Source organism: Fukomys damarensis, unplaced genomic scaffold, assembly GCF_012274545.1.
Source record: "Fukomys damarensis isolate Sample0158 unplaced genomic scaffold, DMR_v1.0_HiC HiC_scaffold_37, whole genome shotgun sequence".
Taxonomy (NCBI): domain Eukaryota; kingdom Metazoa; phylum Chordata; class Mammalia; order Rodentia; family Bathyergidae; genus Fukomys; species Fukomys damarensis.
In genome coordinates, this window is record NW_022900949.1 from 28362533 (window position 1) to 28387300 (window position 24768).

Genomic DNA, 24768 nt, shown 5'->3' on the forward strand with positions numbered 1-24768 from the left:
ACCCTACCCTTCTATCCCAGGGACTTCTGGTGTCCCTGTTCCTGGTCATATCCTCATAGCAGAAACAGCAGTGGTGGTGCGTGAAATAGTTCATACAGGTGCAGCAAATCTTACAGCAAATGATCTGTCTCCTCGCCTGGTTAATGTGGTTGCTTTTCCCAAGGCTGCCAACATATTACTCTCCCTTGCAAAAGAGCAGTCACAGAGGATGTTAAAAACTCTTCCTACCTTTAGTGAACAGTAGGACCTTGGGTATCCTCTAGTCTCAGATCTGCCACTCCAAGAGTGAGTTTGAACAGTGTCTGTCTCCCCATCCGTACAAATGGTGGTAAGATCACCATGCTGTTATTGTGAGAAATTGTTACAGAAATTCTTATAGAAAATGCCTTTTTCTATAAGAAAAGGTGTACCAGTCACTGTATTTTTTTGGTACTGGAGATTGAACTCAGGACCTTGCTCTGTCCAGGCAGGTGCCTGCACCACCGAGCTACATCCCTGGCCCTTCCCTGTATTTCATCACCACACCCATTGAATGGAAGGATCCAATCACAGAAGAGCACCTGGCTCCTGCCCCTTCTGTGTATGGGAGCAGTCAGACTGCTGCTCTCTCTCATGGGTTGGGGGAGTTGTGGGGCCCTGGCGGGGGGCACCGGCTCTGCTAGAGGAGCAGGTGCCCTTCTCCCCGGTACACTCAGCCTGCCTCCGACCCTGCTTCTGGAGGCAGAGGATGCCCACGACTCGGGCAGCACCGCTTTTCTCGTGTGACATTTTCTGGGGATTTCTTCTCTTTCTCCACTGGGGTTAGTCCTAGTCAGGCTTGCAGGAGTAGGTCTGTAAGTAATGTGCATATATTGGAATCATTTTACTGGGGAGTATTCTTTGAGTAGGAATCAATGGGATTAAATGTTTGTAGGAATGAAAATCAGTACGTAAGTTTTTAGGGGCAAGGAAACACTAGTCAAGCATATAAAGCAGTGGCTTTCTATGGCTCTTTTCCTGGAAATGGTAATGTGGTTAAGATTTCCTCTCTCAGGACTGATTTGTTTAAAATGTAATTCTAATCTGTACTTTATATAGAATATACTTTATTCTTCTTTGAGATAGGGTCTTGCTGTGTAGTTCAGGCTGGCCTTGAGGTCGTCACGCAGCCCAGGCTGACCTGGAACTCACGGCAAAACTCTTGCCTCAGCTTCCTGAGTATACTTATATCTTAAACTCATCTTTGGGAGGCACTGGAGATGGGACCCAGGACTCCCTAGACTTTAAATTTATTTTGACCATGTTTTCTATTTAGTCATTTGATATCATTGAATTCATTTTGTCAGTATGTAATTTTTGCAAAGCTTAGTATGGTTAAGTTATGTGTTAAATTATGGTTTGTGTGACTTTAAAATTAAATGAATGAAATACCATGCCCGTCAGGTGGGAATGGCCCAAACTTTTCTGCTTTTCCAAAATTGCCCATGCAGTTTGAAATTCGCCCCTAGAGGGGGGTGTTGTATTGAAAGTTTAAGTCATTGAAGAGCCATTTTAAGTTTTAAGGAAGCAGTGCCTTTGTGCAAAATCCTACTGTTTTACAGTAAATGATCTAGTGCTACTTAAGAGAAGTTGAGTGTATCAGGTAACGAAAAGGATTATCTTATAAATGACAAAACCTAAGATACAGCTCAGTGATAGTTGATTTTGTAAAAAAAAAAAAAAAAATTGGACACAATACTGCATGTTTCTCCTTGTTTTTCACTCTGAGCACCTCCAGGTTGCAGAAATAAGCAACATTTTGTACTAGATGTAGGTGTCTGGCCTTGGAGAAAGCATGCAGCACAGAGAGCCTTGACAGGGTTTTAAGCTTACGCCACTGGTTCCTGAGGAATTGAAATGCAGTTTGTTTGGTCCCTCTGTTTGCCTGGTACGGTGTTGAAGAGCTGCTGTGTGCAGGGACCCTTTCTGTGTGGTGTAGTCTGCATTGTTTGGGAATTCAGCATAGGGTGAGCTGGAGCATGGTGGTGTCAGCAGATTAATTTTAGCTCATGGTTGCCAAAGGCTCAGCCAAGGAGACTATGGAATTTGTGTTCTCAACAGCATTTATTTATTTGTTTTTGTGGCATTGAGGTTTAAATGCAGGTCTTCAGGGATTTGAAGCAAGCTCTCTACTACTGCTACATCCCAACCCTGAGCGATATTTTAAAAGTTTCAAGCTGGACATGGTGGTGCATGCCTTCCATCCCGGCACTTGGGAGGCTGAGGCAGGAGGATTGCCAGGAGTTGGAGGCCACCCTGGGCTACGGAGTAAGTTCAAGACCAGCCTGGAATATGTAGCAGCACCTCATTTTAAAAACAAACAAAAGAAAAGCAAGTTTGGTTTCTTAAATCTTCTTGTCACTCAACCCAAGTTTTTAATTTAAACTTTGGGCATTCAATCTTAGGCTCGCCTGGCTGAGCTGAGTGCAGAGGGTGGTCTGCAGCTGCATATGAAATACAGTTTAGGTACCTAAGTAACAAAACTTCCTTAATAAAGACAGGAGAAAACTGCTGCGTCTGCCTCCTCCTAACCTCAGGTCCTCACAGGCATTTGCAAATGGGCTTTAGGTTGAGGTGCAGTTTTCAGGCACCAGGTGGCATAGGCTCAGGCCGTGGAGCCGATGCAGGTGGGTTTTTGTTGGACCTCCAGGCCCTCTGCCCTATGCATGGCCTGGTTGTCACGTGCGCACGCGCAGTGATGTCTTCGTTGCGCAAAACTCCAATGGCGGGGCTAGAAGTCTGTGATCTGTGACTGCGCCCCACCAGGCCCTTCCCTTTCTTACGCCCTGCCGGGCTCAGCGGTGAGCATTTGATCGGCGTACAAGGCCTTGGGTTGGATCCTCAGCCCTGCAAAACCTAATAACCCTCTCTCAAGCCTTCCTTTTCGCAACCTGTCTCTGTAGTCAACTTAATTCACTGCTCAGGTCCAGGGGAACGTGCGGGAGCCGAAATGGTCCGCATTCTAGGGATGCCCTCCTGTGGGAAGATTTTACATCCGCCTGATACCTTACAGCCAGCGCTAGTGAGTCTTGTTTTCTTACTTTGTTAACATCTGTTTTATTATTCACGTATGAAGTTGTGGTGTGGTGGCCTGCAATCCTAGCCCTCCGGAGGCTGAGGTGGGAGGATTGTTTTGAATTCAAGGCCAGCCTGGGCTCTATAGTCAGACCCTGTTCCAAAAAAACCAAACAACAGAACAAGGCCAAAGGACAAACCTGTGAGACCTTGTTTCAAAAAACCAAATCAAAGAAACACCCCCAGCTTGGAAGAAAAGCATGAACTGTGTGTGTGTCTGGCACCCTTGAAGTCCCAGGAGGAGGAGCCTTTGGATCCACTGGGGCAGGAGGGACATAGCTGTGCTGGGCTTTTGCGTTTCCGGTGTGCCGTGGAGATTCCGCCAGCCCTAGCTAGAGTCCACGTCAGCCTCAGGTGGGAGCCTCTTGTGCTGCGTGCTGCTCTTGTGTCTGGTGATGTGTTCCATGCCCGCAGTCAGCCCTCACACACAGACTTGCTCAGTGCAGTCCTTACTCTGCAGGGACGCTGGCCCCCACTGTAACCAACATTTATAGAGCGCCGACTTTGTAAGTGAGGGGCTTAGTTTTTCTTCCCTGCTGGAGTTTATGATGAGGTTGACATCTGCTGCTAATATTGTATGGTACAGTCAGTAGATACTAAAGACAAAATACACCTGCAAAGCCGGATGTGGTAACATGCGCCTGCAGTCCCAGCACTTGGGAGGCCGAGGCAGGATTGCCCCAAATTGGAGGCCAGCTAGAACCACACAGCGAGAGCCTGACTCAAAAAACAAAACATGCACGTATGTTCCCACAGCTCTGAAAGTTTAGGGTCCTCCCTATTGGCTTTATTCTTTAGGACATATGCTTTACTCCTGAATATCTTTGACTCTTAAAAAGGTCTAAGTAAAATTTTGTATTTTACTTATTGGAAGTCATTAAATCTAAATGAAAAAGAGATAGCATAGCAGCTATTGAGAGGCTGAGGCAGGAGGATCACTTGAGCCCTTGAGCTAAGTTGGCCCAGGTGTCATGCAAGACACTGACTCAAAAGGAAAAACAGAGATTTTGTGGTTATTTTAAAAGGAGATCTCTGTGACCCACTGCTTCTGTCTTACCAGGGAATAGTTTCTCATTCTCCTTTTAGGAAAAGCAGTAGAGACCACCCTTCATTTTGTGAGAATGTACTTGGTGTAGGTCAGTGAGAAGGACCAGGAATTGTAGGAAATGCCCACATGAAGCGATGGGTGCTGGATCCTGGTCTGGTTAAGTAAGGTGTAGACTTCTGTGTATGCATATACTTCCTAAGGAAGGGCCCCACATTGGCCAACCGTGTGTTCCTGTTATATCCTCTTTTTACTGTTTCCAGTTAGCAAATGCAATTCTGTTGTTACATAGCACATAGTTCAGCATTTTCTCAGGCCATTCTGTGTACTGGAGGTAGTGTAATGGCTGCATGATGTTGTCATTGCCATGCCAGTTTTAATGCATTCTTGTAGTTTTGGAATTCTGGGTTTTCTGGTTAACAAGTTAAAAACAGCAGTCTCAAGCTGGGGTGGAGCTCAGCTTCGTAGAGTGCTTGCCTAGACCAGAGTGTGCCTGGGTCCTTCCCTAGCACCCCACATACACAAAAAGTGAATAAGATAAGATAAAGATGAGCTAGGTGTGGTAGCATGGACCTGTAGTTCCAGCTACAAAGGAGGCTGAGGCAGGAGGGTCACTTGAGGTGCAGGAGTTTGAGGCCAGCCCAGACAACTGAGTAAGAGTTTACCTCCAAAGAGAAAAAATCTAGGGAAGGAACTGCACCAGGGAAGAATAAAAAGCAGCATGATAAGCATCTGTCTGGGAATCCTTGGGCTGGGGATTTAGCTCAGTGGTGCTGCCGCCTGCCTTGCAAGCACAGGGCCCGAGTTCATCCCATCCCCGGTACCAATAAATAAATACATCAATACATAAATACTAGATCTATTTGGGAATCCTTTTTCGGTTGTTTTTTGAGCTAGGTCCAGCTATGTAGTTCAGTTTGTCCTTCAAGTCACAGCAATCCTCCTACCTCAGCCTCCCAGTTGCTGGGATTACAGATTTTTTAAATTTTGTGACAAGGTCTTGCGGAGTTGCCCAGACTATCTGAATTTGTGATACTCCTGATTCAGTCTCTCTTGATCAGGGTTTTTTTTTTTTTTTTTAATTAAAAAAAAAAAAAGATTAGCTCTTCTACCTGCTTTGTTGGGGAGGGACAAAATTTAGAACTCCCTTTCCAGTTTCACATATCTGTTTTTTTGATACTTTAGTTATGAATATTTTACCTTGAGTGAATTTGAAAAGAATAGGTATTTTTGAGTATTTGGGTTTATTTACAGGATAAATTGCTGGTACTCTGAAGTACTCCTGCCTCAGCCTCCCAAGTGCTGAATCTAGATGGTGAGGTGAGGACTGTGGTCCCCAGTTCTTCTATTTCCTTTTTTTTTTTTTTTAACTGGGGAGCAAACTTGGACCTTGTGCTTGTGAGGCAGGCAGTGGCACCATTGAGCTAAATCCCTGGCCCTCCTTTCTGTTTTTCACAGTTGTTGGCAGGCTGGAATAGGTTGAATACCCCTTCCAAAATGCTTGAACAGCAGTGTTTCAGATTTTCAGATCCTGAAATACCCGTGTGTGCATAATGAGATAACCTTTGGGCTGAGCCCTGAGGCCAAGCCTGGAGTTCATCTCTGTTTCCTTATGCCTGCCCCTCTTGGCCCAAACTGGGTTGGTACCGTGTAGCATCCCAGGTTAGTGGGAGGTGCTCATGGAGGCACAAATCTGTGTCCCCAGGGGCAGTGTCCAGATGAATGGCCGTCAGTAGTGCCCTGAAAGCTGTTGTGCTCTATGGATTGAGTCATGAAGGGGTGTCCCCAAATAGTGTACTCAGACCCTTACAACTGTGTTGTGTGAATTGTGTGCTTAAAGAGTTATTTTTTTAAACTCTCCTTAGATGTCTAAAATGAAGCATCTCAAGGCAAGTGTTTCCTTCTACAAAGAAGGCAGGACACCCACTGTGGCAGTGTGTGCAAACCACCCAGGGTCTTTAAAAGCTGCCCCCCCCAATCAGTTTGGGATGAAGTCTCAGTACCCAGATTTGTTTTATGGAGCCAGGGTCTCACTGTGTAGTTCAGACTGGCCTTGAAGTCACTGTATAGCCCAGGCTGGCCTTGAATTTGTGGTGATCCTCCTGCCTCAGCCTCCCAAGTGCTAGGATTACAGGTATGAACTACCATGCCCTGCTAGCACCTGCATTTTTATTTTATTTTTTTTTTGTTTTTTGGAGACAGGGTCTCACTATTTAGTTGAGACTGACCTGGAACTGACTATGTAGCCCAGGCTGGTCTCGAACTCACAGCAATCCTCCTGCCTTAGCCTTCCTAGTGCTGGAATTACAGGTGTGCGCCACCATGCCCAGCGCACCTGCATTTTTAAAAGCTCCCCATAGGGCCGGGGGTTTAGCTCAGGATTAGATGGCCTGCCTTGCAAGCGCAAGGACCCGAGTTCAATCCCCGGTACCCCAAAAAATAAAATAAAATAAAAGCTCCCCATTAAGCCAGGTGTGGTGGCGCATGCCTGTAATCCCAGCTCTTGGGAGGCTGAGGCAGGAGGATCAGTGTGAGTTCGAGACTAACCTGGATAGTGAGTTCCAGTTCAGTTTCAACTACATAGTGAGACCCTGTCTCAAAAAACGAAAAAACAAAACAAAAAAATCTTCCCATTAATTCTCAGGTACAGCCAGCTCTTTCACATAGGATGTGCTTGTGAGGTGCATAGAGTTTTGTGACTGCGAGAACGTACCCTGTAACAAGTGCTCTGGAACTGCTGGGTGACTGAGTCAAGTTCCCAAAGACACGAAGCTGCTGAGTGGTGTCAGGGTTTCTCCCACCCCGCACACACACCACCAAGTGTCTTGATGGCAGTCGTGGGCCAAGCATCTCCTGCATGGCTCACGGGGTGTTAGAAGCCTGGGGGAGCCTGGGTCCCTGCCCTGTGCACCAGAGGCTTGGAAGACCTGGACCTGCTTGTGTCTCCTCGCCCCAGAGCTTCTATAGCAGCAGCGACAGCGACAAAATCGGGGTCCTGTGAACCCACAAAGGTTAGAACTCCCCCCATCGTGGTCCTTACCCCAAATGCAGCAGTTGCTGGAGCTTCAAAGCATGTAATGTCCCGAAATCCTTCATTCCTCCTTGGTAGTGTCAACATCTCAGCCCAGCCTGCAGTCCCGCGCATCCCCACGCCTGCCCTGGAGATGGGGGTTCAGCCGTGGCCACAGTGAGGACAGTGACAGCCACCAGGCACTGTCTTGTCCGCATCCTAAGGACGCCCGCCTTGTGCCCTCACTCCACAATTTGAAGGAGGCTCGTCTTATTTTTGCGGATGAGTCCTGTTTGCCTAAGTATGTATCCATCTTCCCTCCCCTCCTTCATTTAAAAAAAATCTAAGATTACCTTATGGGAGACCCCATTTTTAAAGTAGTTAAACTCCAGCGATTTCTGACATTTAGCTCCCCGGGCCTCAGTTTCCTCTGTTGCAAAACGGTGATGTCACCCCCCCCTCCGCCTTGCACCAGGGGTCTCCGAAAGAAGTTGTGTGCCGCATTTGCACTGAAACCTGAAACATACAAGTCCATCTTAGAAACAAAAGAAACTAGAGAAAGAGAAGGAGCCTAGCAAGAGCACGTTGGGTTCCCATACCCTGGGGTGAAGCTACACAAAAGTAAAGTTCCAGGGAAGTTTGCTTCCGCAGTTCTTTTTTTTTTTAACTTCTTGTTCAGCTCCTGAAAAAGAAGCTGGCTGGCCAACGCCGCTTCCTGCGCGTTCCGAGATCCGAGACAGACTCGTAGGGACCTCGGGACGCTCTCCCGACGCTGCGGCGCGGACACTGTACATGCAGCGACGCCCTTGAACCCGGGAGGGTCTGAGCCCGGTTTCCGTCCGCGCTTTTCTTTCTTTTTTAACTTTCCCGTACTTTGTTGTGATCCCGGGCCTGGCCTCAGCAGGGCAGAACAGAGCCCGGAGCCACCCCTCCGAGACAGACTCGTAGGGACCTCGGGACGCTCTCCCGACGCTGCGGCGCGGACACTGTACATGCAGCGACGCCCTTGAACCCGGGAGGGTCTGAGCCCGGTTTCCGTCCGCGCTTTTCTTTCTTTTTTAACTTTCCCGTACTTTGTTGTGATCCCGGGCCTGGCCTCAGCAGGGCAGAACAGAGCCCGGAGCCACCCCGCGACCATTGCATTTGCAACTTTCTCTTTGGGGGCGAAAGCGAAGAGCTGGTTTTCTTTGCTCGCCGATAAATGCTGTTTCTGAGGATGGACCTGTTGAACTTCCAGTACCTGGACAAGATGAACAACATCGGCATCCTCTGCTACGAAGGTACGCGCGCGGCGGGCCGGGCGAGCTATCGCGGGGGCGACGGCCGGAACAATGGGGCTGGCCGAGTCGGGGCGCAGGTGCTTTATGATACATAGTAGGGACTTTTTGTCTGGCGCCCCGTTTCCTGACAGCTGTGCCGCGAGTACCCTGGGCCTGCGGCCCTCTCCTCCCCCAGGGTGTCCGCCGCCCTGACCCAGGTAGGGAGGGCGATTTCTTCATCTCCGGGGCACTACGTGCGCGCCGGAGCCCCGGCAATGGCCCGACCGAGGGGTTCGGCCTGGCAGGCACAGGGGCCTTTTTGTTGTGGCCCCGAGGAGGAGCCTGGCGGCCGCACCTTCCTGATCCAGTAGGGCGCTTGCCGGGGTTTCTCCAGGGCAGGCTGGAGAAGAAAAGGAAGAAAAAGAAAACAGCAATAAAAACTCGAGAAGGGGAGCTGATTCGCTTGTATTTTTCTTGTAAAATTTCCAGGTCTGTTTGCTAATCAAACCTGGAAAACTTGTTTCTTTTTCCCCCTTTCAAGGAAAAAAAAGTCTCTTAAAAAATTAATTCTACAGATAAAGATCTTAAAGTTTTACAGAAAGGGTATTGTTACTTTTTACTAGTTCAGTCGGGAGAACTTTGGTGAATTGGTTTCTTGGAATCTGCTGCTGTGTGTTATCTTACTTCTGAACTCTTGGAAAAGGCCTCTCTGGAAGGGGCCCTGCAGCTTTGCCCGGACTTGCTTCCTGTGCAGTTGACCACGATTGTTCGTTTCTAGAACTCTTCCCCCCAGTGAACAGGAAGTAGAGTTTTAAGGCAGTTTCTCTTGTATTGTCTTCGTCGACACATAGCTGGATGTTTTGGAAGCCAGGCAGAATGTAGCCAGCGATCAGCCTGGGCGCGGAGGGAGGCTGGTTGGGAAATGGATACCAGCTGCAGTTTTCTCGTCCCGGTTGGGCCTGGAGGGTCAGCCGAGGGAAAGCCCGGCCAGGTTGATTTAGGGTTGTGTCGTTTGTAGAGATAGGTAGAGCCCTCTCTCTCGGTGTTTGGAAGGGAGCAACTTGGAGTTTGAGAGTTGAACAGATAAGTGGGAGACTAGGCTATCCTCTGGTTTAAACATCTGCTTCTATTTTCTTTATTATGAAAGTTAACATTATTTTAGCACCAAAATAAACACACGGATTGGAGAAAAGCACAGCAAAATGTGTGCTGTGCAGAGTGAGTGGCTGTGTCCCGTGGTTTCTGCAGTGTAAACAGCGCAAACATCTGGTCTGCCTGCACAGGGTGGTGGGAGATGGGCAGAAATCGGACAGGGGATTCGGGGGGGGGGAGTAATAAGAGTTGGACCAGTTGCAGCTTGCGTGTCCAGCGCACTGGGAAGATTGGTTTTGAAGGTCTCAGCCTCTGTGCAATCCAGGCAAGGAAGGCATTTGGGAAATGGGATGCGCGTTGGTAGGCAGTTGATTCACCCGCGGCACAGACACAGACAGACAGCTTCCTACGGCATACAGGTCTGGGAGGAGGGAATTCTGCGACCCGTTCTGAGGTGTAGATGGTTCCGTTTGGTTTCCATTTTAAACCATTTGCCTTAGTTGTCCCAGACATAGTTCTTCCTGGAATCAACTGTGTGTCCTTGCCAGTTTTGTTCACTCTTTCTGGCGACTTCCACGCAAGTAGACCTTTTTGGCCAGTTACCTGCAGCAGCCCAGGTCTCCCTGAATCTCACTTTAGAACCCTCTCTTGATTTTATTTACTTTGGTGGTGCTGAGATGGAACCCAGGGCCTCAGGCCTGAGCTCATCTAAAACGATTGAGGTGAGGACCTCCTGCTTGGTCCCTGCAGGCAGACCTGGAGAACAAAGGGGTGACCAGCCACCAGCAGCAGGTTTGGCATCTGACTGTTAGGGTAGGACAGGGAGAGGCCAGGCCCAGGTAGGAAGGCTGGGAGTCGGCTGACTTCTGGGCACTGGGTGCTTCTCCGATGACCAGCAGATTACTGAGTTCAATGCTTTTGTTCGAGGACCTCGTGGTCACCCTTCCTCACCCCACTGAATATTTCTGTGGTGGTCGTGGGAGGCCCACTTTTCTCTGGTTGCCTCAGAAAGGTCATAGGACAAACCCAGCCCTGGTTGGTTTTCTACTTCAAGTGTTTGGGAGCCTCTTGATGGCATGATCTGTGTCCTGCTGCTGCTTGGGTCCCAATCCCTGCTGGGCCCAGAAAGCGGCAGCATGAAAGTGCTAGCATGGAGGTCCGCTCAAAAACAACCACCAGAAGATAAACCCACCTCTCTCCAATGGCAGCTGTAGTCTCTCATATATAATTTAGTACTTAATTATAGTCTGCCTTGTCTTCTCTAATTACCTAATTACCGCGCGGGGCTTTCCAGGGCCCCAGACATCTGATAGCTTTGCCTGGTTTTGGGGAAGGACTGAGGCCCAAAGCTGCTTTTCTGTTTGGGTTTATTCCGAGAGTTCATTGCAGAATGGAACTGAGTCGAGAGCGTGTGGACTGGGCTGTTCTCGGATTCTGTCACCCACGCTGTGTCCCCAAGGGGCGTTTTGTATCTGCACAGCCCCCTGCCCCCAGGCCTGTCGTTGGACCAAGTTCAGAGGCGGATGAGATAGTCTGCTAAGAGCTGCTGACCGCTCTCCCTGCAGTGGGGGACTTCCGAGTCCCTGTGTGGCTGACAGCTCCCAGGGAGGGCCCACTAACTTCCTGGGGCCAGGGAGCAGGTTGGATGGGCTTTTCTCAAAGTGGCTGATGGCCATAGTGACCTGGGGCTGAATCGGAGGTGTCCAGGGCTGTGGCCCTGAGCTGCTGTCACTGACACTGATTGTGGGTTCCGGGCCATCCGTGTGTTAATTGGTAGAGGAATCCTCTCCTAATGTAGTGGTGAGGTAGGAATGAAGTGTAGATTGTGGTCATCGAAAGTTCCTTGGACTCAGACTGACCCTTTGGGAACAGTCACCACCAGTGCCACCGCTGCCTGTGTCTGCAGGCAGGGAAGGAGACCCAGGCCTTCCCAAAGAGGGGACCTCTTTTGTTCCTGCTGGCCAACTGGGTGTAGGAGGGCAGATGTGGGAGGCGCAGGATGGAGGAAGCCTGCCTGCCTGCCCGGAGCCCAGGCCTGCTCTGTGGCTCGTAATTGCATGTGGCCTGGGATCCGAAGGTGTGGCGGAGACTCCTCCCTCCCGAGTTACTGCCCCGCCCACTGCTCCACCCGTCCCTCCGCCCCTTCGGGAAGGGCTGCTGCTCTTAGCTGTTTATCTCCTGGAGCCCAGCCTGGCTTCTGCGAAGCAGATTTCTCTCCTTTCCTCCTCCCGACTCTTGGTCTCCATCGCCTACTCTTGTGGGATGCCGGGGTTTGTTGCAGCCCCCTTGGGCTGGGAGGACACCCAGTACCCCTGGTTGTAGTGCTGTTCCTCCTGGCCTCGTGGGTGCTGCAGAAATCTGATTTTGTGGTAAAGAAACTCAAACCAGATTGAGCATTTGCATGTACCCAGATGTATAAAAAACAGTTTTGTGGGGAATCTTTCTGGCTGTGCTTCCTCACCATGTATTTAACGCTTATTAATGATGATTTGTAGTTAATGGCATATTTATTTTGCTCATGGTAATTATTTTTTAGCCTTGCTCCGAAGTGTGTAGTAAACAGTAGCTCCCCTCTGACTTTCTTACTCCCCCCCCCCAAGCAATGACTTAAGCATGGACGCTTGTTTTGAAGAGTGGGGCCTGGGAAGGATTTCAGCCTCTCCGTTTGTCCTGTCTCTTTTCTTGCCTGGTGAATGGCTAGGTTCTGCGAAGTTCTGAGGACTTATTTCTGTTTGCTTTGCTATCTTGCTTTGTAGCCTGCACTTGCCCCCTGGAATTCTGAGGATTATTTTAATTTTAGGACATTGTATATAGAATATGTTTTAATCCTGACAAATGTGAATCATCACTAGTTGAAAGAATGTTTGTTTACCCTGGAGAAGATAGAAAATCTGTTATTTGAATTCTAGCTTCCCAAATGCTTAACATTTCACGGTTGTTTGTAAAGGTGTTCTGTAACAGAGCAAAGTGAATGCACTCAGTCAGGAATGGAGGAAACGCTGGCCCACCCCCCTCGCTGCCCAGCACCCTTGCTCTTAAACATCTAAGGAATGCCTGTCTGCCACATGGCTGTGGAATGCGTGAGGGCCTCTCCACTCCCTCTTGGTGCTGTTATGAGGTATGGCTCCATAGAGCAAAGGGCTCAAAGCTTATGGGGAGTTTACCGGTAAAAGTCAGTGTGGCCAGGCCAGGCTGGAAGTGGCAGTGCATCCCAGCACTTGGGAGGCTGAGGCAGGAGGATCCGTGTGATTTTGAGACCAGCCTGGGATATGCAGTGAGACCTTGTCTAAAAAAAAAAAAAAAAAATTGGGTCAAGAAAAGAGTAAGCCACCTCTTCAAGGATCAGGATCTCCCCAATGCCAACAGCTCATCAGAGTTGTAACTTGCTTCCCTTGCTGCCTTTATTAATGTGTCATTCTAAGCAATGTGTAATTGGAGCCCTCCTCAGAGTAGGAGTTACCCGGAGTGCACCCCTTGTGCACCCTTATCCCCTCCCATGGATCGCAGGGATCTCACATAGGCTGAGCCGAGTGCTCTAACCCTGAGAGCTCCCGACTGAGTCCTTTCTGTATCTTTTTAAGTGAGGTCTTGTGACACGGGGGAGAGGCTGGGCTGTGGAATTTGCGGAGCCCGGCCTCCTCCACCTGCTGCTGCCTGTTAGCAGTGCTGGTGGCGCTGGTCCGTTCTCTTTCCGGTTCTCATCCTCACCTCCTGTCGGGCCCCACAGCCTCTGTGCGCCCTTCCGCACGTGTGAGGCGGGACTCACGCAGACACCTGACTCGCCTGAGGTCTGCAACTATGACTTCAGATGGTGAGCCGGCCTTGTTGTTGTGCCAGTTTCTTTGGATGTTAGAGCAGGGACTTTTGGACACAAAAGACTTAAATTGCTCCTGTGTGCCAACATTGCCCTGTGTGGTAGTGATGGCTGTTGAGGATCCGCGGGTCCCTGGAGCAATAGCTTGCTTTATGCACCGCCTGAAATTAGGAAGGACAAGGATTTCCCCCTTGTGCCACTCGTGATTTTGATTTAATATCTGTTTTGCATGAAAACAGTTGCCTGTTGATTGCTCTTGGCTGATGGATTTCAGCAGGTTGAATGCAAGGAAGTCAAGGTTTGGCGCGCATGTGTTCTGCCAGGCCTGGGCGGAGCTCCTCCCAGTCGCCCGGCTGCACAGGGCCTGGGTTTCTTTGCAGATGGTGACGGGGAGCGATGAGTGCAAATACCTGGACACTTTCTCCTCCAGAAATAAACTTCTTCCATTATACGGCAACAGTATTCGAGGGCTGGAATTGGTTTCTAGTTTCATGTTAATGTCGGCAGCTTTTTCCTTTACCCATTTCCTTGCGTTCTTAAGATGCACAACCTTTGAGATGGTGGTTTCTCTTGCATAGCTAATGAACTGTTGACTGACCCCACAGAGAACTCTTGTTTTATTTTCCTGCCAAAAAGCTGTGAGCTTAACAGTCACCCAGGAACGTGATGGAGCTCCCATTAAGGGTCAGAGCCGAGCTGCTGTACTGGCCTTGAAATTTCTGTGGCACGGAAGGTAAGGGGGAGGGAAGACAGTTTTCGTCAGCGTAAAAGCTGCGTAAAGACGTTCAGTCCTTCTCTGCCACCTTGAAAATCGGGAGCACCTCCACCCGTTTCCGGAGACCAGGACTGGATGGAGCCTCCCCCCCCGGGAAAGATGGTAGCGTGGCTGTGGAGGACTTGCTGCATGCTGCTTGCCCAGTGTGGAGAGGACCCCGCGGAGGACCCCCAGGCCACCTTGCTTCCCCACCCCAGACTTGTGGGCATGCCTGGACCGGCTGTCCGTGGCTGAAAGGACCAGGGACTCACCATGGATCGGTTTCTTCTCCCCCTCCTGCGACTTTCTCCTCACTGTGTGTACTTGTTCAAGTTCCTCCCAGCCTGAAACAGAAATGCGCCCTTTCTGGGACCTCGTGTTTTCCTCCCCATCCCAGTTACTGAACAGAGGTCACCTCATATCTGCCTCCTCTCTGCCCATTTTCTCCTTCATCTGCTATCACCTGATTTATTTATTTATTGGTACCAGGGATCGCACTTGGGACCTTGTGTTTGCAAGGCAGGCAGCAGAACCACTAAGCTAAATCCCCAGCCCTGCTATCGTCTGATTTAAGAATTTTTAAAAATTTGTTTGAGTCCTGGGCATGGAGGTGCAGGTCTGTAATCCCAGCATTCTGGAGTGTGAGGCAGGAGGATCTCTGCAAGTTTGAGGCCGGCCCAGGCTACATAGTGAGTTCAAGACTGGCACAAACTACTACATACAAAGACCCTGTCTCAAGAAAGTTTTTGTTTCTGATTAACATGCCAAATCAATGCTTCCCAGGTTTCTGCTCCTGCGACTGCTGAAATTATTCAGGACGAGGTGATGTTGCACTGGGAAGTTCAGGAGATGCATTTTAGTCATCGCCTTTACTGCTTTCTTTATGCCATGTGACGCTGAGTTCTTCCAAGTTCTTCCAAATTCTTCCAACTCCTGCTTGGCTCCGATCCTAGCCCAGGGCCCGCTCCAATGAGAACAGGTGCTAGTGTGCAAACCTGAAGCCGTGTGGTCAGGGTGGGCAGTGATGAGAGGGACAGGCAGGTCGTGAGATTTAAAGATTGGCTGTTGTCACCACTTGGGACCCAGTGGGGGGCTGTAGAGGACTTAGCATAGCAGGGAAATGCACCTGCTGCCTGGGCCTGGCCGGAGTGGTGGTCACCAGGAGGAGAGGAGTGAGTTGGTCAGGAGGTCTCCGAGGGGGTAGGCAGGGCCTGGTACCTGGGAAGACATTCGTCACTTTCTTATCACTGGGACACAATACCCAGCACCCACATTGCCAAGGAGGAGAGGTTTACTTTGGCTCATGGTTTGTAGAGGGTTCAGTTCGTGGTGTTCTGGCACCAAGGCAGGGTGGCCTGGCAGAGGGTTCTGGTGGAGAGAGCTGCTTACTGCATGGAGGACAGGAAGTAGGGGAGGGGCCAGGGGAGAAGGAAGGAGATAGACCCTTCCAGGCCTCACCCACAGTGACCACATTGTCCCCCCCCAGGCTTCACCTCCCAGTGTCACATTCAGCTGTGACCTCAGCAGTGACCAACCCAGTTCAAATGTCTCACCCCCATGATCCTACCCCAAAGCTCCCCCTACGAGCCCATGGGCCTTTGGGGGATATCCAGATCTGGGGCATAAGAGGAAGATGAGAGTGGCCCAGGTTCTGGGGTGAGGGTGTGAGCTTAGTTTCTGATTTTTGTTGTATTGTTTTTTTGAAACAGGGTCTTGTTGTGTAGTTCAGGCTGCCTTTGCACTTGTGGCAATCATCTTGCCTCAGCCTCCCAGGTGCTGGGGTTACAGGTGTGCACCACCATGCTTGGCTCTCTAATATGTTGAGTTTGAAGAATCTTTGCGATTTTATGGGTATGTGTTTCTAGCACTCAGAGAAGTCACTGCCTGTGATACCAAAAACATGAAGCATTGGGCAAGGATGGTTACTCAGGAGTAAATGATCACACAGCTGGTGCTTAGGTCTCTTTTTCTCCTATTTTGTTTTTGTTTTGGTACTGGGAATCGAACTCAGGTCCTTGTGCTTACAAGGCAGGTGGCAGAACCACTGAGCTAAATCCCCAATCCTGGTGCTTAGGTCTCTTAATTTTCTGTTGCTAAACTAAGCAGATAACTGATCCCTGCCTTTAATCACGGCCCCTCTAGGCCTCTGTGCATGGCTGTGTGGATTGCCACGCCCATTTCCCCTCTGGTCTCATCTCCCACCATCCCAGCCCACTCTGATGTTCTGCTTCCTGCTTCTCTGAGCTGTCCCCACCCCGCTCCTTTCCCTGGGTTTCTGTTAGTCTCAGGCATCAGGCTCCTTCCTTGTGTTAGGGCAGAGCTCCCCAATGAGGCAGGGTCTGTCTAGGCTGACCTTGCTCTTGGGCCTTGCTCCTGCCTCAGCCTCTTGAAGAACTCAAAGGGCTTTGTCTAGAAGTAACTGTCATCCCACTTTCTTCTCTGCCGGTTTAGGTGTTTGTATACTACACATATTTCTGCAACAGCCTTGATTTCACTGTTGCTCATCTGACTGCCTTACTGTAATTTCTGGGAAGGTAGAGTTTTTGTCTGTCAAATCTTCATTCTTAGAACCAAGAAAAGCCAGGCATGGTGGCCCCAGCCTGTTAACCACAGTATCAGGAAGCTGAGCCAGGAGTTCAAGGTCAGCCTGGACTAGATAGCTAGACCCAGTCTCAAAAAACCAGACCAAACCCAAACAAACAAAAAATCCCAAGGAAGTGGTGTCAGTTTATTAATGAACCCACCGGCGTCTTTCCAGTAAAGAAACACTGAAATTCAATGATTTTAGCCCCAAAGAGAGGTAATAGTAGCCTAGGTTCTTAGAGGAAAGAGGACACTTGAGGAAAGCAGGGTGTCAGTGGTGGGGAGCAAGTCCTGAGGCCCAGGCGGGCTCACTGGTGGACGTGCCATTGCCACCGCTCTCCAAGCCCCAGTTCCCAGTCTTTGACCATCTCTTCAGGGAGCCACTGCACCAGACACCGCTGGCTGGCTGTGTGTTCTGGGAATGAGACCGACCGCAAGGACCTGGTTTCAGGGGTTCCAGCAAAGACCCTGTCTCCAAAACAAAAGGAAAAAACTAGTTATACTCAAACTTGAAAAGTACCTGCTTTTATTTTCAAACTTCAGAATGTAGATATGAGTGGATGACTTATTTCTCTGTGGTCTTGTGTATGAAGGAAGCTTGAACATGTTTTCTTTGAGTCTTTTGCTCAGCTCATTAACCACCATCAGGGTCAGGCTGCCTCCCCGTTTCTCTTGGAAGCCAGTATTATCAGCCTGGTGTGTATAAAAGACCGCGTGATTCATTTGGGTGCTGGTGACAATGAACTCTGTTTAGATATGTTCTTAGACTGCTCAGGTCAGACCTCAAGAGGTGATGCCCTGATTGGGACAGATACTGGTGTAGATGGTGAGGCTAATAAGACACAGACTTGGACTGGAATTTTCTACCTATTCCTTTTGCCCTTCCTCAGCTTTTCTTTCTTTCCCTTGTATACCTGCTTTTATTTTGTTGTTTTAAGAGAGGACCTCACTGAATAGCCCAGGCTGGCCTTGAAGTCACAGCCTCCCGAGTGCAGGGATTGCAGGTGTGCACTACCCTGCCCAGCTGTCTGTATTCTCTCTTTTTGGTTTTTTGAGACAGGGTCTCACTACGTAGTTGCGACTGACCTGGAACTCACTATGTAGCCCAGGCTGGTCTCAAGCTCACAGTGATCCTCCTACCTTAACCTTCCGGGTGCTGGGATTACAGGGGTGCGCCCCCATGCCCGGCTCTTTTCTGTGTTCTTTTTAAAGGCAACAGCCAGTTACAATGACAGTTCAGAGCGGGTTGGTCCCATCCTGTGGAATCATGTAAGTACCCAGAGCTTATCTCTGTTTTGTTTCAGGTTAGCATTTGGAAAAGTAGAATGACTTTAGTTTTGCCCGTGGTGGTTGGCTTTGGAATATAGAAACTGTGGCCTCCAGTTTTAAAATTTGCTTTTAATGCTTCATAGCATGTGGTCTGGGTTGACCCAGATCAGGATATAGGACACCCCAAAGCTTCGTGGCGCTGTCACTGGGCAGCACCTCTGTTCCCTCAGATGACCTCTGTTTTGACTTCTAGAGTTGTACAGTAGTTGTGCCTGGTCTGAAACTTTGTCATTTGCGTCCAACTCTTGTACCCAGCGTAATATTTTGAAATCCATCCATGTTGTTGCATGGCCAGGTTTTTTTCTGCGGTGTTGTGTTAGGGTTCATCACATGATTGTGTCACACTTTATTATCTGTTTTAAGGTTGATGAACATTTGAGCTTTGCTATTTATTTATTTATTTTGTTGTGGTACCAGGGATTGAACTTGGGTCCTTGGCACTTTTGAGGCATGTGGCAGAACCACTGAACTAACTCCCTGGCCCATCCAAACATTTCTTACGAGAAAATTCACACAACCTACATACAGTATTTTAGGGCCAGGCACGATGGTGCATATCTATAATCCCAGTACTTAGGAGGCTGAGGCAGGAGGACTGCTGTGAGTTTGAGGCCAGCCTGGGTTATAAGGCCAGACTGGACTATAGAGCGAGATCCTGATTTTTTTTTTTTTTTAACCATTTTGAGGTGTAGTTCAGTTTGTTGTACTATCCCAGGACAAGCTGTGGACAGAATCCTCTCTCTGAGGTAGTTTGGCTGCCCTGTCTGCCTCTCTGTCTTGGCAAAGATTTGGTGTCTCTGAGTCTTGTAGATTTTAGCCTGACTGGGAATTGTGGGCAGGTTGAGCTGGTTGTTGTGAACCTGCAGCTTGTTATTTCCTGGGCTTCCTGTTTGCTTTCTGCTGAGCGGGACCTCGTCAGAGTGTAGGAAAACGAAGGCCCTGTTGGCGCCCTGCCTGTGTGTAGTTCTCGCCTCATTTCAGGGCAGAGGTGGCCGATGTGGGTGTCGTCAGAGGAGGACTGCTTTTGCAGATGGGCAGTGGCAGTGGCTCCCAGCGTGGAAAGCAGTGGGCAGCCGGCTTAGGGGCTGCCAGGAAGCAGAACCCTGGCCTAGAGGACTCTGTTTTGGGAATCGCTTCCTGTAGTATGGTGTGGCTTTGCTTTATCTGTTTGGTAGTGATATACCCAGCCACTGGCCTGTGAGAATAAAGCTCCAGGGTTACACTTTCTTTGCCTCAGAGCTTTTTCTGTTTTGAGACAGGTTGTCACTGTGTAGCCCAGGGTGGCCTGGAACTCACTGTGAGCCTCCTGCCTCAGCCTGCGGAGGGCTGGGGTCACAGGTGTGCACCACCACGCCCACTAGCATCAACCTGACTCACGCTCTGCATTGCCAGCGGAGCTGTCTTTCATGCTTTCCTGCCCCTTCCAGCTCTGGGCCCTAAAGGTAGGTTCGGCCCAGCTCCCAAGTGAGATTTTCCCTGAAGCAGGAATTTAATCTGTGACACTTCAGTGCCCAGCAAGATGCCATGTGCTGCTTCCCCTAGTGCCTGTCCCTCTCCTGCACTGTGATGGAGCTCCCTGTCCCTGTCCTCAGCTGGCGGCCCTTTCACTTGGCACCTGTTGTCTCTAGAGTAACAGCCAGACTGATCACAGCAAATTCAGCACTCCTGAGTGACCTTGGAAAACGACACAGGGCCCCAGCCCACCCCACGGGGCTCCTCAGACGCTGTAATCGGAAGAACCGGGCTCAGGTGTGCACATCCATGTGGGCACCTCTGTCCACAAGCGGTCTGGATGTCCCTCCAGCCAGTGACAGCTCGTCGGGACTGAGGATGTTTGGGTCACGCTAGGAAAGATGTTGTGAAAAGGATCACAGTCATTCGCATGCTTGCGGAAACACTTCCCATCCGGACTGGCTGCCGCACACACACTGCATACACACTTGTGGTCTGCCGTGAGGGCCCAAGCTCAAAGCGCCTGCCCGCTTGCTCACTCACACGCTGTGTGCCTATCTCCAGCACTGCCACTGCCCTGTGCCCTCCAGGCTGGGAAGGGGAAGCTGCTGGCTTCACCTCCTTTTCAGCCTTGCCCTTTTCCGTGTCACGCGGCGGCTGGCTGTGGCGCACTGGCCGTTGCCCCTCGAGTCACTTCGGGGTGGTGTGCGTGGCACCACCCTGTCGCTGCCTGGAGGGTTCCTGCTGTGACTGCGCAGGGTCTGAAGCTGGGGACAGTGGGAGGAGATAAAAAAGATGAAGAAACCAAGAAGGATACATACCCCTGAAGGAGAACCCCTGAAAGCTGGGACCAGGTGGGACCATGGCCACCTGGAGCACCCAGCACTCTTTATTCCTAGTGGAAGGCAAGCAGGAAGGGAAGGCAGGGCAAACAGTGCTATGGGGCCTGTGTGGCCTAGGCAGACTGTAGCCTGATTGTTTCCGGATGGGGCCTGTGCAGGAAGGGAACAGGAGAAGTTACATTGTAGCTGTCTCCTGGGTTTGTGCAGTCCAGGGTCTTAACTGAGTCCGACTGTGGAGGAGAAAGGGCCATCTTCAGGCTTTTTCCACTGCAGGTTAGTAGGTTTGGAAGTACCCCTGGGACACCTTCTGCTTGCAACTGGGGGAATGAGCACGCCCTGTGCTCCACCCTGTCCAGGGCCTGTCCTTTAAGCACCAGGAGGACACTGAGTGACATCGGAGCCATGTGACTGGCCATTTAGTTGTGTGCTTGTGCTTTGACTTAGTGTTTGCACGTGTGTGTGTCTGGTGCCCCTGTAGCTTTGACAGATACTTGCAGTACCCAGGGCTTACTGGGAAGTCAGAGAGAAAGAGCCCCACATTTTTTTACTCTCCTACTGCCCACAATGTTTCTACTTTAGTTTTCTTTCTTTTTTTATTTTGGAGACAAGAGTCTCTGTATGTAGTTTGAATGCACTATGTAGCCCAGGCTGGCTCCTAACTTGTGGCAATTCTGCTTCATCCTCCTCTGAGATTGCAAGCATGCACCATCTGCTGTAGTTTTAATACATAATTGTTTTAATAGGTTTGCTGATTCAAAATTCACATATTACACAGGTGATCATTTCAAGTATACAAATCAGTGGCTTGTTTATTTCTTGTGGTGCTGGAGATGGAGCCCCTGGCCTTGTGTAAGGCTGTTGCTTTACCCTGAACTGTACCCTAGTCCTGTGGGCTTTAGTGTATATATAGAATTATGCAGCCATCACCACTATCTTTGGTTTAGAGCATTTTCTTCACTCACCAAAAGAAATTATTTTGCTGGGAGCAAGACCCCTCCCTCCTCGTGATCCCTGGTGACCACTATACTCTCTGTCCTCCAGATCTTCTCCTGGGCACTTTTTCTAAATGGAGTCATATGATGCATGCTCTTTTCTGATTGGCAGCTTCCACTTAGCAAAAGGAAAGATTCATCCATGTTGTGTTGAGTAGTAGTAGTCTTGTGTGGATGCAGTACAATTGATGTATCCGGAAGATAGTGCTTTTTGAGAATGGATAGCTCCTGGATAATAGCAGGGCTGAGTAGTTTGTTATTGTTGTCAGCTTTGTTGTTTGAGACAGGGTCTCATTTGTAGTTCGTTCTGGCCTTGAACTCACAGTGATCCTCCTGCCTCAGCGTTCTGAGTTCTGGGATTACAAGTGTGTGCCATCATGCCCACTTTGGGTTGAACAATTACAGAGACTACATGTCCTCTTCACTGTCCTTTGCCTATGACAAAGCAAGAGGAAAACTTGCCATTGGTTTTGTGATTTATTCTTGAACCTCGGGAAATGAAAAGTCACCTGTGGTCTAATCCCTGTGGAGCAATATTAACATGGTTTGTGTTTAGTTTCTAAGGGACATTTTCTGTTCAGTGATCCCTGTCCAGTTTTAGATGGATACATAGGTTATAGGGTTTGAAAAATGCCAAAATCATATGTCAGAGACTTTACCCAGTGTCATTCCTAAGCCACAGTGGATCATACAGTAAGCATTGTACGGTTCTGTTTTCAGTTGTCATGGATTCAGATGTGACAGGTTGCCAGCTGCTGGGAATACTGCTAGGAAACCTACTCAGAGGTTTAAATGAGATGGATGCCAGCGGTGGATTATTTGACACCTACAGTGATATCTAGTTATCCTGCATAGTCTGTGCCCTTCAGAAAGCAGCCAAGATAGAAGCAAATGCCTCTGGCACTGTTCGTGGTTTGGAGGCAGAAACCTTTGGAAGTGAACATCTGATTTTTTTCTGGATTTATTGCATCAGTTTCCCATCACTGTGACAAAGTACCTAAGAAGATCAACTTTATAAGAGGAAAAGTTTGGTGCTACCACCTGCCTAGCAAGCACAGGGTTCTGAGTTCAATCCATGGTACCAAAAAAGTAAGTAAATAAAGGCAGGCCTGGGGAGTGGAGAAGGTTTGATCTAGCCCAGTTTCTGAAGTTCCAGTCCATTGGTGCTTGGCCCTTTCGCTTGAGGTATTATAGATAGATAAGTGGTAGAAATAGGCAGTCAGACAGGCCCTCAAAGGAGTCAGTGCAGAAGATGAGAACACATTGGAATTGGAGCTGGAAGGGCATCTAAAACAGATTAAAGTCACGATAGCCAGATTTATATACTCCCCTACAGGATAAATGGAAGCTTGAGATTATTGGTACCACCTTTTGAGCTTTCCAGTATAAATAAACCATCATGGGGCAGGGATTTAGGTCAGTGGCACTGCGCCTGCCTCACAAGCACAAGGTCCTGAGTTCGATCTCTGGTACTGCAAAAACAAAACAAAACAAAAAACATCTCCTTAGGGGTGGGCCATCCTCCCACCCACTAAGACTGTAGATTATTGGCCAAGGTTAATGGTGTCATCCACATGCCCTTGTTACTATTAGCCAAGCGGCTATACTTGTAATCTTAATGGTTGATTATGGCTTTGACTCACATTGTAACCACCTCATGAATTTGCTCTACAAAACTTTCGCAGAGAAGTGGGCTCACCGATTGAGGAATTCTCCTATCTCTCAGGAGCCATTCCTGTTCCCCAGTAAGTTTTCCTACTCTTAACCTCTGTTGTTATTAGAGTTAATTCTTCGACTTTGGGGAACATGAACTCAGTGTATCTGACTTCCAGCCGGTTGGGAATTACACGTTTTCTGCTGTATCAGCGGGGCAGCAGTTACTACCTGACAGTGGGGTGGGGAAGTTGCACAATAGTGGCTAAGCAAAGACAGGAAGGGGCGGGTCACAATGTCTTTTAGGTCACGCCCCCAGTCCCGTGACTTCATTTCCTCCCCCCTGGGGGGGCGGTGCTTCCCAATATCAGGGCTCTTGAGGGATCCTTATCCAACCATAAGCCAGGGTTAATGATGTTATTTTTGTTTTGTTTTTCTTTGTTCCTTTCCATGCGCCTCCCTTCTCTAGATTGAGAAATGCTTAAGTTGGTAATTGCTGACTGCCTCGTGAGCCCAAGGCAAAGCTTTTGGGGAAATGAGTTCTTTTGTTCACCTAAGATGTATAGGAAGAATTTAGCCTTGTAAGATCTGTAAGGCAGCTGATGGCAGAGCTATTTTCCATACGAGGAAAGAGGCATCAGTTGGGTGGGCAGTGGTCACCTGGCTGAGTTCTGATCTCTGCAGAGGTGAACATTTAAGGTAGAGAAATGCACCACTGTTAAGAAGCAGAGGTGCTCTCCTGAGACACCCTGTAGCTTCTTCACGTCACTGTGGACACTGACCCAGATCTGGCGCGGCTTGGGCAGAGTTGAGAGGGCCAATCACCCCTGGTGAAGCCACCCTCTGGCAGTGCGGGAGGTTTGCCACAGCCCTGCGGGACAGGCCCGGTTTGATCTTAGTATCTGACAGCCTTGCAAGCAGGAGGCACACGTGGTGCCCCCGGGGAAGCCACGGTGGTGGAGTTTGGGGGTACCTGGGCCGGCCTAGGGAATGTGTACCTTATGTGGTCCTCTCAGGTGAGCGTGACTCGGTGGCCCAGGGACCACACAGCTGGGAAAGCTGTGAAGGGGGTGGCCGAGGGGAAGTGAGAATGTCCTCGAGACCCCTGTGTGCATCACTAGGGAGCTCGGGAGTCTTTAAACCAGATGGGGCTTCAACTTGAGCTCATTCCCCACTTTTAGGAATATGTTTGTCTCATGAAGAGAGTCATACCTGGATAGTCCTCACAGACATATTCAGCATTGGTAAGTTCCACAAAAGCCCGAGATACAGAATGGAATTTCCCTTTTGCATGTATCTGCTTTTAACTCTTTGCGGACTGTTTTATGCTTTTTTGGGTCTGTTTTTGTGTTTTGAGACAGTGTGTCACTATGTGGTCTGAGCTGGCCTTGGACTCACTGTGTAGCCCAGGTTGGCCTCAAACTCACAGTGATCCTCCTGCCTCAGCCTGTTGGACGTTGGGTTTGCACTTTCGTTCCAGTATGTGGAAAGCACATAGACATGGTCCCTGTGATGTCATCTTGTGTTGGCTGTGTGTGGGTTCAGGTGGAGGTGAGGCCTTAGATGTGGGTGGGGTCTCTGGCTTCTGGCATGGCAGGGATCTACCGTAGGACTGACTGGAGCGTGGCCATGAGTAGCCGCTGCAGGAGCTGGTGACAGACTGGCTGCTGGAGGTGCTGCTGAAGGGCCGGGTGCTGGTGCAGATGGACAGTTCTGAGCTGGAGCAGCCTGCGTGAGGACGAGAGGATGCGTGTGAGTGGGGCTTCTCAGCTTTCAGTCTGTCAGTGGGAGCCGTCCGGCTGTGACTGACACGAGGGGCTCGTGAAAGGGGGTTTGCGTGCCCCTTCGGG

At 49.5% G+C, this 24768-nt stretch overlaps 1 protein-coding gene and 1 long non-coding RNA gene across 2 annotated transcripts in view; one reads left to right on the plus strand and one right to left on the minus strand.

The window, feature by feature from the left end:
• The window catches only part of Vgll4 (vestigial like family member 4), a gene marked incomplete at its 3' end in the record, with an annotated part of 104617 nt that overhangs the window by 40897 nt on the left and 38952 nt on the right, over positions 1 to 24768 (plus strand). Inside the window, exon 3 of the mRNA XM_033759667.1 lies at positions 24100 to 24162. Coding sequence (XP_033615558.1) covers positions 24100 to 24162 — 63 coding nt within the window. The remainder of the gene's footprint in view (positions 1 to 24099; positions 24163 to 24768) is intronic.
• LOC104867152 lies at positions 13323 to 15259 on the minus strand. Its single transcript, XR_781694.2, has 3 exons — positions 15194 to 15259; positions 14340 to 14411; positions 13323 to 14032 (listed from the first exon to the last, which is right to left on the minus strand). It is a non-coding gene; the product is annotated as an uncharacterized LOC104867152 (long non-coding RNA).